The sequence below is a fragment of the Cebus imitator genome, unplaced genomic scaffold (assembly GCF_001604975.1).
Source record: "Cebus imitator isolate Cc_AM_T3 unplaced genomic scaffold, Cebus_imitator-1.0 Scaffold40, whole genome shotgun sequence".
Taxonomy (NCBI): Eukaryota; Metazoa; Chordata; class Mammalia; order Primates; family Cebidae; genus Cebus; species Cebus imitator.
Genome location: NW_016107355.1, coordinates 48,803 through 65,742, shown reverse-complemented (window position 1 = coordinate 65,742; position 16,940 = coordinate 48,803). Strand labels below are relative to the sequence as shown.

Genomic DNA, 16,940 nt, shown 5'->3' with positions numbered 1-16,940 from the left:
AAAAAAAAAAAAAAAAAAAAAAAAAAAAAAAAAGCAGGAGCTGCAACGCATCTCTGATAAAATAGACTTTAAACCAACAAAGATCAAAAGAGACAAAGAAGGACATTACATAATGGTAAAAGGATCAATGCAACAAGAGGAGCTAAATATCCTAAATATATATGCACCCAATACAGTATCACCCGAATACATAAGGCAAGTTCTTAATGACTTACAAAGACACTTAGACTCCCACACAATAGTAGTGGGAGACTTTAACACCTTATTGTCAATATCAGACAGATCAACGAGACAGAAAATTAACAAGGATATCCAGGACTTGAATTCATACCTGGACCAAGCAAACCTAATAGACATTTACAGAACTCTCCGCCCCAAATCCACAGAATATACATTCTTCTTAGCACCACATTACATCTACTCTAAAACTGACCACATAATAGGAAGTCAATCACTCCTCAAACACAAAAGAACAGAAATCATAACAAACAGTCTCTCAGACCACAGTGCAATCAAGTTAGAACTCAGAATTGAGAAACTAACTCAGAACCACACAACTTCATGGAAACTGAACAACTGGCTCTTGAATGTTGACTGGATAAACAATGAAATGAAGACAGAAATAAAGACGTTCTTTGAAACCAACGAGAAAGAAGACACAACATACTAGAATCTCTGGGACACATTTAAGGCAGTGTCTAGAGGAAAATATATAGCAATAAATGCCCACATGAGAAACAAGGAAAGATCAAAAATTGACACCCTATAGTCAAAATTGAAAGAGCTAGAGGAGCAAGATCAAAAATACTCGAAACCTAGCAGAAGACAAGAAATAGCTAAGATCAGAGCAGAACTGAAGGAAATAGAGACACAAAAAACCCTTCAAAAATCAATAAATCCAGGAGCTGGTTTTTTGAAAAGATCAACAAAATAGACAGACCATTAGCCAGATTAATAAAAAAGAAAAGAGAGAAGAATTAAATAGATACAATAAAAAACAATAAAAGGGATATCACCACAGATTCCACAGAAATACAAACCATCATCAGAGATTATTACAAACAACTCTATGCACATAAACTAGTAAACCTGGAAGAAATGAATAAATTCCTGTATGCTTGCATCCTCCCAAGCCTAAACCAGGAAGAAGTTGAAACCCTGAATACACCAATAACAAGGGCTGAAGTTGAGGCAGCAATGAAGAGCCTACCACCTAAAAAAATCCCAGGTCCAGATGGGTTCACAGCCGAATTCTACCAGACATACAACGAAGAGCTGGTACTATTACTTCTGAAACTATTCCAAACAATCCAAAAAGAGGAAATCCTTCCCAAATCATTTTATGAGACCAACATTATCCTGATACCAAAACCCGGCAGAGACTCAACAAGAAAAGAAAACTTCAGGCCAGTATCCATGATGAACATAGATGCAAAAATCTTCAATAAAATAATGGCAAACCGATTGCAACAGCACACCAAAAAGCTTATCCACCGTGATCAAGTAGGCTTCATCCCAGGGATGCCAGGCTGGTTCAACATACACAAGTCTATAAATGTAATTCACCACAAAAACAGAACCAAAGGCAAAAACCACATGATTATCTCAATCGATGCAGAGAAGGCCTTTGACAGGATTCAACAGCACTTTATACTAAAAACCCTCAATAAACTAGATATTGATGGAACATATCTCAACATAATAAAAGATATTTACGACAGACCAACAGCCAATATCATACTGAATGGGGAAACTGGAAGCATTCTCTTTGAAATCTGGCACTAGACAAGGATGCCCTCTCTCACCACTCCTATTCAGTATAGTATTGGAAGTTCTAGCCAGAGCAATCAGGCAAGAAAAAGAAGTGAAGGGTATAGGGTATAGGGTATAGGAAAGGAAGACATCAAATTGTGTCTATTTGCAGGTGACATGATTGTATGTCTAGAGGACCCCATCGTCTCAACCCAAAATCTCCTGAAACTGATAAGCAACTTCAGCAAAATCTCAGGATACAAAATCAATGTGCAAAATGACAAGCATTCTTATACACCAGTGAGAGACTTAAAGAGAGCAAAATCAAGAACGAACTGCCATTCACGGCTGCTACAAAGAGAATAAAATACCTAGGAATACAACTAACAAGGAACGTAAATGACCTCTTCAAGGATAACTACAAACCACTGCTCAACGAAATAAGAGAGGACACAAACAGATGGAGAAACATTCCATGTTCATGTTTAGGAAGAATCAATATCGTGAAAATAGCCATACTGCCCAAAGTAATTTACAGACTCAATGCTATCCCCATCAAGCTACCAATGGCCTTCTTCATAGAACTGGATAAAACCACCTTAAACTTCATATGAAACCAAAAGAGAGCCCACATAGCCAAGTCAATTCTAAGCAAAAGAACAAAACTGGAGGCATCACACTACCGGACTTCAAACTATACTACAAGGCTACAGTAATCAAAACAGCATGGTACTGGTACCAAAACAGAGATACAGACGAATGGAACAGAACAGCAGCCTCGGACGCTACACCACACATCTACAACCATCTGATCTTTGACAAACCAGACAAAAACAAGCAATGGGGAAAGGATTCCCTGTTTAATAACTGGAGTTGGGAAAACTGGCTAGCCATGTGCACAAAGCAGAGATTGGACCCCTTCCTGACACCTTACACTAAAATTAACTCCAGATGGATTAAAGACTTAAACATAGGACCTAACACCATAAAAACCCTAGAAGAAAACCTAAGCACAACCATTCAGGACATAGGTGTAGGCAAGGACTTCATGACCAAAACACCAAAAGCATTGGCAACAAAACCCAAAATAGACAAATGGGACCTAATCAAACTCCACAACTTCTGCACAGCAGAAGAAACAGTCATTAGAGTGACTCGGCCAACAGAATGGGAAAAATTTTTGCAGTCTACCCATTTGACAAAGGGCTGATATCCAGAATCTACAAAGAACTAAAACAGATTTACAAGAAAAAAACAAACAAGCCCATTCAAAGTGGGTGAAGGATATGAACAGACACTTAACAAAAGAAGACATATATGAGGCCAACAAACATATGAAAAAATGCTCATCATCACTGGTCATTAGAGAAATGCAAATCAAAACTACACTGAGATACCATCTCACACCAGTTAGAATGGTGACGATTGAAAAATCTGGAGACAACAGATGCTGGAGAGGATGTGGAGAAATAGGAACACTTTTACACTATTGGTGGGAGTGTAAATTAGTCTAACCATTATGGAAGACAGTGTGATGATTCCTCAAGGACCTAGAAATAGAAATTCCATGTGACCCAGCAATCCCATTACTGGGTATATATCCAAAGGATTGTAAATCGTTCTACGATAAAAACACATGTACACCAATGTTCATTGCAGCACTGTTCACAATAGCAAAATCTGGAACTAACCCAAATGCCCATCGATGATAGACTGGACAGGGAAAATGTGGCACATATACACCGTAGAATACTATGCAGCCATAAAAAATGATGGGTTTGTGTCCTATGCAGGAATATGGATGAACCTGGAAACCATCATTCTCAGCAAACTGACACAAGAACAGAAAACCAAACACCGCATGTTCTCACTCATAGGCTGGTGTTGAACAATGAGAACACATGGACACAGGGAGGGGAGCATCACACACTGGAGTCTGTTGGGGGGAAATAGGGGAGGGACAGTGGAGGGTGGGAGCTGGGGAGAGATAGCATGGGGAGAAATGCCAGATATAGGTGATGGGGAGGAAGACAGCAAATCACGCTGCCATGTGTGTACCTATACAACAACCTTGCGTGTTCTTCACATGTACCCCAAAACCTTAAATGCAATAAAAATTTTAAAAAATAATAAAAAAAATATCATCATGGGTTCCAAGAAGGTACTGTGAAAATACGCTGTCAAACCTGTTTAAATAGTTGATGACACAGAATTTTGAGATTATCTACTTTTTTTCTCATGTAGTTTTACAAAAACTTATTCTTATACTGCCTCTTTTTACCCTTAGTAAGTGGAAGGACTGAGGTTCCATTATGTCACAGTGTGTTGGTACATATGGGTTTCTTGTATAGGTGAACCGTTACCTAGCAGGAAACTTTCAAAAAGATCTCTGTTTTTTCATCTGTAAAATAAAAATCCCAGGGTTACTTGCAGCAGTAAAACTCCTAATTTGTGTGACTTCTGCCCATGCACACTATTTGCAGTGTTTGTGTTATGATTAACATTTCATTGAGAGGATCTAATCTTACCTTAATAGGGGTCATTTGTTGTGATCCAATGGCATAGAAGCCCTGGGTGTTTTAGGCATATACACTTATACTTTACATACATTGAATCCTCAAAAGAACTATATGACATAGGTATTATCATCCTCATTTTCCAGATCAAGACAGTGAAAATCTGGACAATTAATTTGCACTTTCTAAAATAGTGTCAAAGCCTGGATTTTAATTAATTCTGATTGTTTCCAAAGCTACTGCACTTCCTATTGTAATATCATTTTCTCATGTAAAACTTTTGGATTAGGAAGAAAATGAGTATACAACTATCATTACTAGGTGAAGATTGAATGCTTCTTTATAGAAATATTAAGCAAATCTCTTCAAAGTATATACGTGACCAGGCTCATTTTATTTATCTGTTTCATTCACAACCATTTAGATACCCACGTGGGGAACTCCAATCACAATTTCTCTGGCGAAACATGCTTTGGATATTCTTTAATCCTGCCCTGTCATTTCAGAAATGAGAAATTTGAGGCTAAAATGTTTAATGGTAACTGAAACAGCACAATAAGCTAGTAACAGTTGAAATTAGAGTCCCTGCTTCCCAACTCCTGTTCCTTTATTATTCTGAGAATTTTTGATATTATTTGTCTGTTTTATCAGCTATGTTGGAATTTTTCTGGGTGGGCTTTTATTTCTGTTACTGTCTAGTAGTCATACATGCTCAAATATTCTTATCTACATCTGCTTTTATTTCTCCTCGAAGTCTCTTTAACAGGTTCATTTATTCTACTCTTTCATCAAATATATATTCTGCATCTGCTTTGGACAATGTAAATGCATGGGAATTTTTAAGACAAGGGAAGGAATTCCTGCCTATTGACAGCTTACAGCCTGAGAAGTTAAACTTGTGATGTTCAGTTTATCTTTTAATTTCTGCTAACAAAATGGCCAAGTCCAGTACCATATATGTCAGTTTTTGTTACACATATAAAGCATTTATTCATTATTTACTGTCTTCTAGAATATGGATGGCTATTTTTGATGTATTCTTAAGTATATAGTTTAATTTGCTTAGGTAAATTTATATTTCTGTATACAATTTTAGTTGTATCCACAAGAAAAATTTCTAACGCTATGAATTTTGAAACATGGTGATTAGAAATGTTGTAATGTATAATGATGGCTGCTTTTCTTTACAGGTAAAAAAAAAAAAGTCCATGGAAAATAGACTTAATTGAAAAGAGTTCTTTTTTCCTCTGACAGTTTGTTCAAATTCTAATTCCAAATTTATTTTAATAAGGAAACAAATGGTAGTACTCCAGCCTTAAATTAGTTAATTAAAGGAAACACATCTTTAGTAGGAAAAAATGTCCTGTGTATTTTCTAAGAAGATATGGCTGCAAAACAGAAAAAACAGGAGAAACATGGAGAGAAAATAATTTTAAAATTCATTGCATTTTCTCTTGGGACTTCTTTTTTGTAATATAAATCATCATACTCTTTGTCAATGACATTTAAAAATAAAATATTATCAAACTCCTTGGAAAGGAAATTATTTTGATCTAAATCAATTAAATTAGAGTGCTCACTAAAAGCATTTATAGGTCAAATTACAAGATTTCTCCTGGAGTTTAATACTTTACCAGGCAATAAACAAACTTGTCTTTCCAAATTAACATGAAGTTCACCCTAGGCTTCTCTTCCTTTCTTGTTACCTTTCTTATTCAGTTTCATTTTCCATTTCTTAGAATTCTACAGGAAACTCTGGCAGCTGTTCTTTAGTTGATGTAAAAATGGTATTTCCAACATACTAAATAACTGGTTTTATATTTTTCTGACTTGGTAAATGAATAGGTAGATTTGATGAAAATGTGTTCACTGTATTTAAAAGCCATCTTTTAAAGTGATCTATTCCAATAAATGACCTATTGATCACTGCTTGAATTACCCGGAAGATTCTGGGAAAAAAAAGCTACCTATTTTATTCTGGAATTTCTCTCAGGACATATTATAGGTTGGTGCAACAGTAATTGCAGTTTAACAAAATCACACCTCTTCTGCATATAGTATTCAAATATTCATTTCATTCTTTAGAAATTCATCCTGTGGACTAAATTCTGTCATGGTGTGTGTGTGTGTGTGTGTGTGTGTGTGTGTGTGTGTGTGTGTGTGTGTGTATGATGGTTAGAACATTAATTCCAGGTTTATTAGTTTGAGTGGTGATCTATAAGAATGAGGATGTGCATTGCAAAAGATACACGAAAAAGGAAGCAAAAATGGAGGGGACTTTTCTTTATCCTTAAATGCAATTTAAGACATTTGCTTTTAAATGCAGGCCGTTTTTCTATTTTTTAATGAAGTCTGATAAAGACACCTTTCTGTGATTTTCAGATTTACAAAGCCTCTATAAAGTTATTTTTCCTGTTCTGTTTAATTTCTTCAGTTTCTCCTTGATTTCTGTTCCAAGCTGTGGCTGGCAGAGGGTTGCTTCTTGTGGATCCTGGTCTTTGTGTTGCGACCTTGCTATATCTGTGAGGCAGGCACACAAGAGTGCCTGCACCAGACCTCTGGTTCCTCCCATCAGCACTTCCTGGGCTGTGGAATGAAAGTAATGCAAGTGCTGAAGCTTTACTTTAAAGCTGAAAACAAAATATATCAGTCAATTCTCAAAACTGGAGAATAGGTAGAATTTTTTGAATAGTCTGTAAATGACATTACACTGATTTACATATTTATACGTTGAATTCAGAAATATTTTTCATAAAATATTTTACTAGCTTTCAAAAATAGAATTTTTCCTTTCTAATAGCAGATTTATAGTGCTTTAAATTGTCGTTCAATTTTCCTTATTTTTCATTTCATACCTGAGTGGATCCTAGAGTACAGATGATGGCATTTACATGTACTCATAGGGAAATAATAACAATAATAATGGTAGCTCACATTTACATGGGTTTTACCATGCCAGGCATCTTTCAAGCATTTTTCATATATTAACCTATACACCCTTCATCTGACCCTATGATGTGAGTACTATTTTTGATTCTTTTTTTAGAAATGAAGTTGTGGTAAATAACAGAGCCAGATTTGCACCCAGGCAATTTGACTGGGAGTTCCATCACAAGAAAGGGGAACTAATTATTGGAGTTACTGAGATAACAAAAGTACCATAGTGGGAAAGGGATGCCTGGCTTCCAGTGTGTGGGACTTGGGAGGTAAAATCCCAAGGCTAATTGATGTTCCATTTTCAGGAATATTTCCTCACACAAATACATTTGTAATAGTTGCACCTCTATCAGTTGGTTTTGTGAGCTACTCATCTACCATTTGGGAGATGAAGGGATATTTACATTCACTGTAACACAGCCCAGTAGGGAAGTTATTCTCATAATTGGAACCCTAGCTGGAAGTTCCTTCATATGTTAGTCACACAATGTCTCTGAATTTGCAGTTGTTTATGACAATGCCCATAGATTTTCTTGGACACACCTGAATTCAGACATCTGTGAAAGGGATCCCATACTCGCAATTCAGAAATATTTTGTTATTTAAAAACCACCAAACCACAATATGGGTAAACTATATACAAACCTGAAAAGTCCAAATTAGAATTTCAACTGTCTAACCGTCTTCACTAAGAACTATCTGGTCACAGACTACCATGACAGTATTACAGTTGTACTTGGCTATCCAGTAGTTTTACTTCCCCAGCTCTTGCCACATTGGATTTTCCCTGTGATGTTCCTCATTTTAGCAGTGAAACTTCTCCTTCCCAGAAATTCTTTCAATCCTTAAGAAACAAGGACAGAAAGAGACTCTACTCTCTCTTGACACTTTCATATCCCATTATTTTATCTCCCTCTCAACCACCATTCTTGCTTGCATGGGTTGGTGGGTCACTGTAGGCTCTCTCTGTCTTTATTTAATCTCTAGTAATTAAAAAGTTTTAGGGCTCTTGCCAGGTGCAGTGGCTCACGCCTGTAATCCCAACACTTCGGGAGGCTGAGGCAGCTGAATCACTTGAGGTCAGGAGTTCAAGACCAGCCTGGCCAACACGGTGAAATCCTTCTCTACTAAAATTACAAAACATTAGCCACGTATGGTAGTGCATGCTTGTAGTGCCAGTTACTTGGGAGGGTGAGGCAGGAGAATCGCTTGAATCTGAGGGACAGAAGTTCCAGTGATCCGAAACATGCCTCTGCACTCCAGCCTGTGTGACAGAGCAAGGCTTTGTCTCAAAAAAAAAAAAAAGTTTTGGGGCTCTGACTACAAAGTGTTCCTGAGAAGAGTGTTTGAAACCTTTTATATTCTAAATTATATCAGCTAAAATGTTTTATGCACACTTATTTATTTATTTGAGTGACAAAAATAATAACTGGTAGAGCCTATGATTATTAATTTATCTTTTTTAAAGGAGTCGTGAGGAACATTTAATATTTTTTCTTGTAATAAACACAGACTGCCATTGGATAGGTTCCAGAATTGCAAAGATACTTATAATTAATGATACACATAGGTTTACCCTATCAAGTTAGATAAATATTTCTATCTAAGTAAAATACTACTATTCTATACAGAAAGTTCTATATAACACAAACACATGCAGAGGAGTTTTATATATATTGTCGATTTTCAAGTTATTTCTTACTTCTTTGGATTTGGGGTTCTTAAATTGTTTGGACTGAACTTGAGTTAATACTCTGGCCTCTTTATGAAAATAGTTATTTGAGACTAGAAGCAGTATTAGGTATAACAATCTTAAAAATTGTTGAGTTGCTAGGTAGTAGATTCTAAGTGATTGTCATGTTTTAAATTCTCAAATCTCACTAAAATTGGTACCATTACTTTTCATCTGTAATATCCTTGAGAAAAGTATGGCTCAGAGACATCACTCACCCATAATCAGAGCTAGCAGGTGTTGGGGCTGACATTCCAACCCAGGTCATCCATGTCTAGGGCCTGGGCCAGTACCCATGACAGAATCTCCAGTTCTGGAAACCATGCCTCATGCTGGAAGTATAAACAGAAGTTAAACAATGGTTAGGCTACACTGAAATTTAAATTGGAACCCGTTAAAGCTCATTGACCTTACTCATTTTATTTTTCTTTCCTGGGCAGAGTGTGGTGGCCGATTGAAAGCAGAATCAAAACCCAGAGATCTGTATTCACATGCTCAGTTTGGTGATAACAACTACCCAGGACAGGTTGACTGTGAATGGCTGTTAGTATCAGAACGGGGCTCTCGACTTGAATTATCCTTCCAGACGTTTGAAGTGGAAGAAGAAGCAGACTGTGGCTATGACTATGTGGAGCTCTTTGATGGTTTCGATTCAACAGCTGTGGGACTTGGTCGATTCTGTGGATCTGGGGTAAATATACCACCAACAGGCTACCCTAGACATGATTATAGATACCCATTGATTCATGATTGATATGTGTACCATTTACAAGTTGTAAATATACCACCAACAGGCTACCCTAGACATGATTAAAGATGCCTATTGATTTGTGATTGATACGTGTAACATTTACAAATTGGCAGTGTTTTTGCAAAAAAAAAAAAGTGACATCATATTATAAATGACTTGACAAAATATAACATGTCTCTATCCTTAACACTTCTCCACTTCTAATGATTTTGGCTGAATAATATTTGATGAAACAGATGAAATCAGTAGGTATAATTTCTTGTCACTTTTCCATGTTCTAACTTCTTATTATGCAATAAATATTTAAATACTTAATCTAAAAGCAATATATTTGCGCACACACCATTTACAATTCTGTCATGTTTCTGAAGTAAAGCATAAAGGAAAAAGATAGTATGTACACCATTCTAATTCACGTTCTTTTTTCAACAAATATATTTGGTGGTAGTGGCTGGGTCAGCCACTGGTGTGTGTACACAGGCAGCACTACAGGGAATTGTTCCATTGCAGAGTGTCACTTGTGCAGGTGTAGAGTGCCAGGTACAGGCCAGAAGAGATCACCATGAGAAATAAGGAAAGGAAAAACTTAAGGCTTTCTTAATGCTTTTCCCCCAGGACTCACTCCATTAATATTTATGTATTTATAGACTTCTCAATACATATTTTGTCCTGAAGATATTAGTCTCAGTTTTTCAAATGTCTACCAGTAGCTATTGCTTAAGTAATACTGTTGAACTCCTGTGCAAATGACAACTGAAATGAAACAAAATGCTTCTTGGTTCTTAGATTATTAAAACACGAAATAATGGAAGATTTGGATTCTGGAAGTGGCTCTGCTTCAGAACAGCTGCTGAAACACATTTACAGAGAATGTAAAGAGATACACTCTCTGAAGCTCACATTATTGATTTGTAAATCAAGAGAACTTGGCTTAAAAGTTTAGAAAATAACACTGAAATTCTAGGGAGAAAAGTGTCCAGAACACAGAAACAGTAATGTGTGTTCAAAGCCTAACGACATCATCGACTAGCTGTGTGAACTCTAGCATGTCACTTTCTTCTCTGAATCCCATTTTCTCCTCTGTAAAGTGAAGACGTTGATTACACCTACTCTCCAATGTTGTTGGGAAGATTAAATTATATTCCAAAGAAAAGTATTCACAAACACGCATTACACTGAAGAAAAAGTGATTTGTTCTATTGCTTGTTTACTTGCTTCTTTGTTTGTTTTTTTCTTCAGCCACCAGAAGAGATTTATTCAATTGGAGATGCAGTTTTAATTCATTTTCACACTGATGACACAATCAACAAGAAGGGATTTCATATAAGATACAAAAACATAAGATATCCAGATACCACACATACTAAAAAATAACACCAAAACCTCTGTCAGGACATAAAGGAATGTGCATAATGGAAAGAAGACATATTTTTTTTAAAAACTGAAGATATTGGCATAAATGTTTTATATAAAGAGTTTGAACAAAAAATCCCTGTAAGACCAAAATTATCTTTGTACTAAAAGAGAAGTTTGCAGTGAATCCTCATCAGAATTGCAAGGATATTTGAACTCCATGCTTGATGGTATTAATAAAACTGATGAAAGGGCATCATGTACATCAAGGAAGACTCTACAAGCTTTTGTTCACGGCATGAAATAGATGCCTCACAATTCAGACAGTTCAGTTCAGGAGCTGTGACCCTGCAGAGTTCTTTTTGGCAATTTGTCAAGATTTGGGGATATAAAGTGATTTTGCAGGTCATAAACTGGAAAACACTATTCTGGTTGTCTTATGATAATTGCTTTGACTTTTATCTTGGATATAGTGTAAACCAGATCCATATAAGGTGTTGGGAAATGGGAGCCTTTTGAGGGTGATTTGTACTTTCCATGTGTATGTGTGTGTCTGGTGTTTAGAAACTGGTATATTTTTGCTTCATTATTTCCACTTGCAGGCCAGCTTAACCTCTTTGAAACACAAATGATCTTGAGATCACTTCAGTGTAGTTACATTTGATGAGTTTGAAATGTCAATAGTGTCTATTCTAGACACCAGTTCTTTAAGTCTCGGAAAATGCCCAGTGAATTGGTAAATTCAGTTCATTGTTTTTGGAAGTGCTGCCTTTTCACACCAAATCCAAGAAGCCTACGATGTCTTATGAACCTTATGAGAAAACTCTGAAGAGATGTGAAGATGATTCTTCTGAATGATGTGTAGCTGGTTCGTTACTCAAGTTACTACTGCTGCTATTGTCTTTCCTTTGTTGTCGATCTGTCATTGTTGTAGCTATTATTGTTGATGTTGTCATGGTTAATCTATTTTTTAAAAATGAAATGAAGCAGAAGTAGGCTTTGTGACAACTGTAAGAGTACTTTCATTTTTCTCTTCCTGGGATATAGTTTTTCAAAATGCAACGCTGGAAAAAAAAAAGGTTTGTTTCTGAAAGACTTCTTATGGTGCTATTCCATAAACATTTTTTTAAATCAAGTTTTTGGCTTTTGAGCCAACCCACCTGTAGACTACGAATGTCTCCCTATGGCTAGTGGCATTTGAAGACTGAAGACTTCTTAAATATATCAAGAGTATATCATTGCAAGGGCAGCACTTGTCCTGTGGAACAACTACATATAATGCCTTAGAATTCTTGCACATGATCATACAGATCCTCCTACACATGAACATAATAGTGTTCATTGGAACATTGAAATGTTGAACATAATAGTGTATGTTAATTAACAGCTCTGTGGAGAAAATCCATTTCCATGACTGAAGTATTAGATATAAATATGATGACCTGCTTTTCTTTCGTAGAAAACATAATTTTAGGATGAATTTTCTGCTTTAAAGGCATGTGTTTTAAAATTAATGTATGTAGATGTGTGATTGTCTGAGCGAGTGAAACTACAAGTGGTGAAAAACAATAGGTGGTTGAAAAGTTAAAATTTATGTGCCAAGTTCTACAAGAATTCCATTTGAAATAGCACCTTCTTTAGGTTTCATGGACAAATAATGGGAACCTCTAATTATGATCAATACCATTAAAGAAGGGCTCTTTCCTTTAGAGAAACCCCAGTTTGATGTCAATATAGATTACTGTATGAAGCAGCTTTGTTTCTGTTATCTGTCCATGAGCATACGACATTTAATACAATTGGGTATATTCTTTCAGTGTTACAAAATTATACACACAAATGTAGCTTATCTGTTTTTTTTTTCTTAAATTGCTGCCCTTAAAAATTTTCTTGCATATGAATTGTAAAATGTAAATACATTTTTAAAACCAATGTTTTGATCTTATTGAATGTTACTTTGAAACTGTATAACTATTGCCTGCAATGTAATTGAGCCTTTTAGTAGAGCCAATTTATTCCAGTAACTTCTTTCATATTTGCTCACTAATCTCCAGTTAGCCAAAATATACCAGGAATGGGAAAAAGAGGAGAAAAAAGCATTAACATTAACACCTATACTGTTTTATACTACTCCTACCCCTGTGCTAGGAATGTGCACTATCCCTTTTTAAACTCCATGCTATACTTTGAGGACTGTCATAATGTTCTCATTTTGTAGTTCAGAAAGTGAGGCTCAAAGAATTTATGTAACAAAGTCACAGTGTAAAGTTAGATGTTGAAATCTAGTTTGTCTTATATAAAAGTTTCTGCTTATTCTACAAAATGAAGTAGAATCAATCTTGACCTATATAAATAGTAGATTTTTTTTATGGTGAAACTTTCCCACATAAAGTACATTTTAGGGGTGAATTACAGTAAAACTTTCAGGATTAGCATTTTGTTCTTTTCAAGAACAGCATGAAAATTAGAATATTGATGTTAGCTATCTTTAAGAATCAGAATTAGTACTAGAAATTTTAAAAACAAACTATAGTTTGGAGTTAGTATGAGCCTTTTGTGAAAATAAATATATTAAATTATTTTGCCTGGTGTGGTAGGGGAAATATCTTGCTCTATATTAAGAAATATTCCGGATATTCTGATTGACATCTTATTAGGCCACAGTGAGCTGTGCTCAGCACAATTGAGAAATTAGGTATTTAGAAAGCATATACAGATGTTGTCATAAGTAGGTCTTCAATGTGAACATTAATTTTTATTGTATCTTATGTCAGATAACAGTTTACCACATATTATTTTTATATTAAATCAACATTTGCCTTAAATATGGTGTTAAATGAAAATACAGACAGCTTCATTGTTGTTTTGTTAATAATTGTTAGTTACTCTTCCAGGCATTTTATTAAATTAATTTTGTAAATTATTTTCCAACCCTACATCAGTATATTGGTTGTGCTTTATGTGTGCCAAAGTTCTAACTCCCATATTGTCTTCTCTGACTATATACAGAACAACAACAACAACAACAACCCTGTTCTCACTTGATTTTATTAATTTTTTTTAAAAAAGTAAATTTTGGAAATAACTGTAGTTTATTAAGGAGATTGTGACTTAACATAAATGGACAAAATACCTTTTTAAAAAGAAATAGATGAAAAGCAATTGTGTTTCCAAAGCCCTCAAGTATCCAATTCCTATATTGGCTGGATTTTTGCTCTCTAGGACTAATTGTAACATGTCATGGTATGAGATTCAAATTCTGTTTAACTTTGTTTTCAAATATCTTAAGTCTGTTGTATTTGGTTTGTAATACTGCTGTATTTTTGGTGGTAAGCTTCAAATACTACTGTATATTTGGTGGTAAGCTTCAAATGTCAGATTTTGTTCTCTCATAGAAAAATCTCTAAAAGCATCAAATGACTAATTTTATTTTTATAAGTTTAAAATTTATTTTTTAAAAGAAACATTCAATTACATGTAGATTAAACCTGTGTGTCATTATAAATTACTTAAAACAGTTATCAAACATTTGGAAACTATTATTTACTAATAAGAATAAGACTTGCCTTATGGAAAATCTTTGATGCCCCTCATTAAATCAGGCATGGAAGGAGGAAAGCAGAAAATATAATTGCCTCGTAAATATATATAATTTGAATTGCGTAATGCTTTCTATTTTACAACAACAAAGGTGTAATAAGAATTTATTGGCCAGGTGCAGTGGCTCACAATGTTAACCCCAGCACTTTGGGAGGCCAAGGTGGGTAGTTCACCTGATGTCAGCAGTTTGAGTACAGCCTGACCAACCTGGAGAAACCCCATCTCTTCTAACAATACAAAATTAGCTGGGCGTGGTGGCATATGCCTGTAATCCGAGCTACTGGGGAGGCTGAGGCAGTAGAATCTCTTGAACCCAGGAGGTGGAAGTTGCAGTGCACAGAGATCACACCATTGCATTCAAGCCTGGGCAACAAGAGCAAAACCCTGTCTCAAAAATCAAAACAAAACAAAACAAAAAAACCTTATCAAAAAGAGAAAAAACGTGGCCTGTGGAATGAATTGAAAGTTTTTATGCTTCAATGCATGGTAATTGATTTCCAATGAATATTTAGCTTTTGGTCTTTTATGTCATCGTTATAAAACTGAGAAACTTTGTCATTAGCTTAGGAAACAAGTAGTGGAAAGGCTGGCTCTGATATTTTGTGAAATAGTAGTCATCTCCAAATTTTCTTCTGACATCTACTTTTTTCACTGTCCTGTTTCCAACCTGCCTAACTTTCTCTCACTCCAATATATTGAACGTGACCACATGACTCTAGTTCCAGCCATGACACCCTACTGCAAGTATCTATTTTGGATTAATAGAAAGGAATCGATAGGGCTCTGAGCATATTTCACTATATATAACCTCCAATATTCTAAGCGGCAAACGAATACAATGAATATCAACTTCTAACTTCAAAAAACTTGCAGATGGAAAAATATCTATATAAAAAGCAGTGGGAAAGAAACCTATTAAGCCATATGCAGATTGAGGGTCTTAGAAGGTCCTATCATCAGGACATAGGTTTTATTTATTGCTAGGTTGGAGGTATATGAGTAAATATTGAAATTGCTTCTGTTGTTATATTTCTATACAAATACAAGCTAATGGCTTCACCAGTCCCTCTGATCTTACTTTGTTCTGTCTGTCTGTTTTGCCCTTATATCTAGAAAATTAATTATGTAACATTTTATTTTTGCTCAGCTATCAAATTTTCGGAGCATACTTGCATCTGAAAACAAATAGCAACAAAGCTTATTAAACTGATTTACACTATTTTACACTATTTTACACATGTGTTCAGTGCTTCAGTGTATTTTGCAAATTACGTTTTTAAAAACAGATTCAGTGGTGCTTCTTCTATTGAATAATATATGATTATACTAGCCACAACATTTAATTCTACAACAAATCCAAGAAAGAAAAAAAATTGCATTACCATTCAAAAGCTGGGTTAGGTTTTTTTCTTTGAAGAGCAATTGTAAAAATTTACCTAAATACAATACATTTCCATCAAAATGTAAAAATGCATCTAAATTATCATGTAATATTTTTACGTTAGAGTTAGTACCTCACAAAAGTAATAGTTGACGTTGAAAACACAGTGGTGATGTCTCTGTAGTAATAGGTGTGTAAGAGGAATTGCTTTAAGGAATGACGTTAAGAATATTTAAACAGAAAGATTAACCAGAAAGGACAAAGTGAAATGATAATAGATAATAAACTTTTAATATGTAAAACTCCCCTAAAAATTATTTAGTGGACATTCCTGAAGGGGCTGAAATTGAGACTTAAAAGCAAATTGCAGGAAAAATTTCCTCAGGAATCATATATTTTTCAATGTTTCTTTATGAAACATTTCTTTAGGAAAAATTTTTTCATAAGGTTTTCAATTTTTATATTACTACATGCATATTAGTTGTGTTTGAATTCCCTGGGATTAAAGGACTGCTCATAATAAGTTTTGTCATTTTCAAACAAAAATGCATAGTACAACAATGTATTTTACTCACTCATTTATTCTATGTATTCACTGAACAAATATTTGCTTAATGACTGCTAATACGCATAGGACTCTGCTAAGCACTATGAATTGAAGATAAAAAAGAAAAAAAAATCAATATTTACTCTCATGAAGTTTAAATTGTAGTTAAAGAGATAAGCATTAATTTAAAGCAACCCCCCAAAGTTGAAATTTCAATAATAATACATACAGGTGTATTCTACTACTGCTTGGGGGCATTTTGCCAAATTATGTGGTTTATATTTTGAGGCTAGCATTAACATAAACATCCTTGGTACTGCATTTGAGCATTAAAAAATTCAGTTGTTCTATAAAGGTTTTTTTTTTTTTTT

At 34.9% G+C, this 16,940-nt stretch overlaps 1 protein-coding gene across 2 annotated transcripts in view; it reads left to right on the top strand.

Annotated features, from left to right (window-relative positions):
* Nucleotides 1-14,178, top strand: part of TLL1 (tolloid like 1) — a 239,333-nt gene extending 225,155 nt beyond the window's left edge. For both annotated transcript variants that reach the window (XM_017525955.2, XM_037737571.1), the window contains 2 exons: nucleotides 9,378-9,628; nucleotides 10,928-14,178. In XM_017525955.2, coding sequence (XP_017381444.1) covers nucleotides 9,378-9,628; nucleotides 10,928-11,062 — 386 coding nt within the window. In that variant the 3' untranslated portion in view covers nucleotides 11,063-14,178. The remainder of the gene's footprint in view (nucleotides 1-9,377; nucleotides 9,629-10,927) is intronic.
* Nucleotides 14,179-16,940: the final 2,762 nt, after the last annotated feature.